Genomic DNA, 1585 nt, shown 5'->3' with positions numbered 1-1585 from the left:
CAGGAAATGCCCAGCTGGCATCTCCAAAACTATCAAGGTGGTCCTCTGGTCTCTTCTGGGGCACTGCTGAAGGGCTCCTCAGGGAACTAAGTTCAAAAACACCAACTGAAGCTTCCCCAGAATTTTGCAGTGAGCAGCACTAGCCTCTACTAGTGCTGTACGTGTAGCCAGGTGCCCTTTGCAAAAGTTTGAATTCAAGCACTCTTGCAGGGCAGTGAAGTCCCTGGCAGCAGTAGAAGGGCTCAGGGTAACAGGGAGGTGAGAGGTCTGCCTCAGAAACCAAAGGCTACTCTCTTACAGGAGGCTGCAGATTAACACACTTTCCTGGTAGAGTTAAAGCTGTTTTGATCTCAACACACCACACCAAGCATCCTGACCAGTGGTGGTTGGGTATCATGCTGATCTTTCTCGTATTTACGTATCCTGCGAACATCTCACCTGTTCTTTCATCCATTCTAAAATTTTAGAGATGGGTTGAACAGTGTCCTCCTGTCCCAACTGCCTCTCATGTGACTGAGAGATAAAGCCCAGTATCCTCATAATGCCCAAAATTCTTATTTCCACAGATACATGCTAACATGGCTGGGAGCCTCAGGTCCACTTTGAAAGATAAAGTCACTGGATGTGGCATTTGCAGCAAAACCACTTTGAGGCAGAACTGCATCTAACCTCGTGGTGAACACGAGGCACAAACTGTTTCTATATTCCTGTTTTTGGAGTTAAACCAACTTACCACATCTCCATGAAGGCAAACAAAATCTTTGGCAAGCTTATATAAAGGTACATTCCAAACTCTAAAAAATTCAGCAACTGACGTAAGCAGGTCTGGCAGTCATCACAACCTGAAACACGCAAACTGTCCTCTGAAAGCTGCTCTCCAGTTTTTGTGCTCTGACGCTGCATCAGTGTTGTCACTGGAGAACCTTTCAACATTTGTATGTGATGGGTAAGTTTCTTTTACCTTTAGCACCATCAGGTTATCAAAGCTGCAGTCCACAATGAGACGAAGTGTACTAGGAACAGCTTCCCTTCGCATACGCTTTCTGTCATTCCCTTCACTATTGGAGTCCAATTTTGACTGACGTTCTAGTTTTCTCTTCTGGCGTTTTTCTTTTCGTTTCTGCCTAAATAAACAAACAAACAAATAAATCTTTAAAAAGCACTGTGAAATCTGCTGAGGTATATGTTATGCACATAAATCCATATTTCTATGATAAAGGTGAGTGTCCCACGACTGTGGTAGTGTTAATTTATCCTGTTGCCTGCATTTGTGCTAGGCTGATACCAGCATGAAACACACCCCCTGTCTTTGTGAAGTTCTGTATATACCTACAAAGACAGACATCAGACACAAACTCAACAAAGTCAACAGTGGGAATCTCATGGATTTAAGGGTGCTCCGAGTCAGGTGTCATAACAGAAAACCAAAAAGATTCCCAAAATTGCAGTATTAGAACTGGAACGTGGAAGGCAGTTGACCTCCTGTTTCACTGAAGGCTTTTCAAAATCCTTCTGAAGCAATTGCTTCTTCCCCCTGTTCCCCGGATGGGAGCGGGCAGTTCAGAGACAGCAACTTTAACAGTCA

General features: G+C 44.2%; 1 protein-coding gene across 1 annotated transcript in view; it reads right to left on the bottom strand.

Annotated features, from left to right (window-relative positions):
• TRMT10A (tRNA methyltransferase 10A) overlaps nt 1-1585 on the bottom strand; it is a 10357-nt gene that overhangs the window by 7945 nt on the left and 827 nt on the right. The window contains exon 2 of the mRNA XM_010171650.1: nt 962-1124. Within this exon, the coding sequence (XP_010169952.1) occupies nt 962-1124 (163 nt within the window). The remainder of the gene's footprint in view (nt 1-961; nt 1125-1585) is intronic.

This window comes from Antrostomus carolinensis, unplaced genomic scaffold, assembly GCF_000700745.2.
Source record: "Antrostomus carolinensis isolate BGI_N321 unplaced genomic scaffold, ASM70074v2 scaffold39800, whole genome shotgun sequence".
Classification (NCBI taxonomy): Eukaryota; Metazoa; Chordata; class Aves; order Caprimulgiformes; family Caprimulgidae; genus Antrostomus; species Antrostomus carolinensis.
Note: the sequence above shows the minus strand (reverse complement) of the source record. Positions and strands in the feature narration are given on the sequence as shown.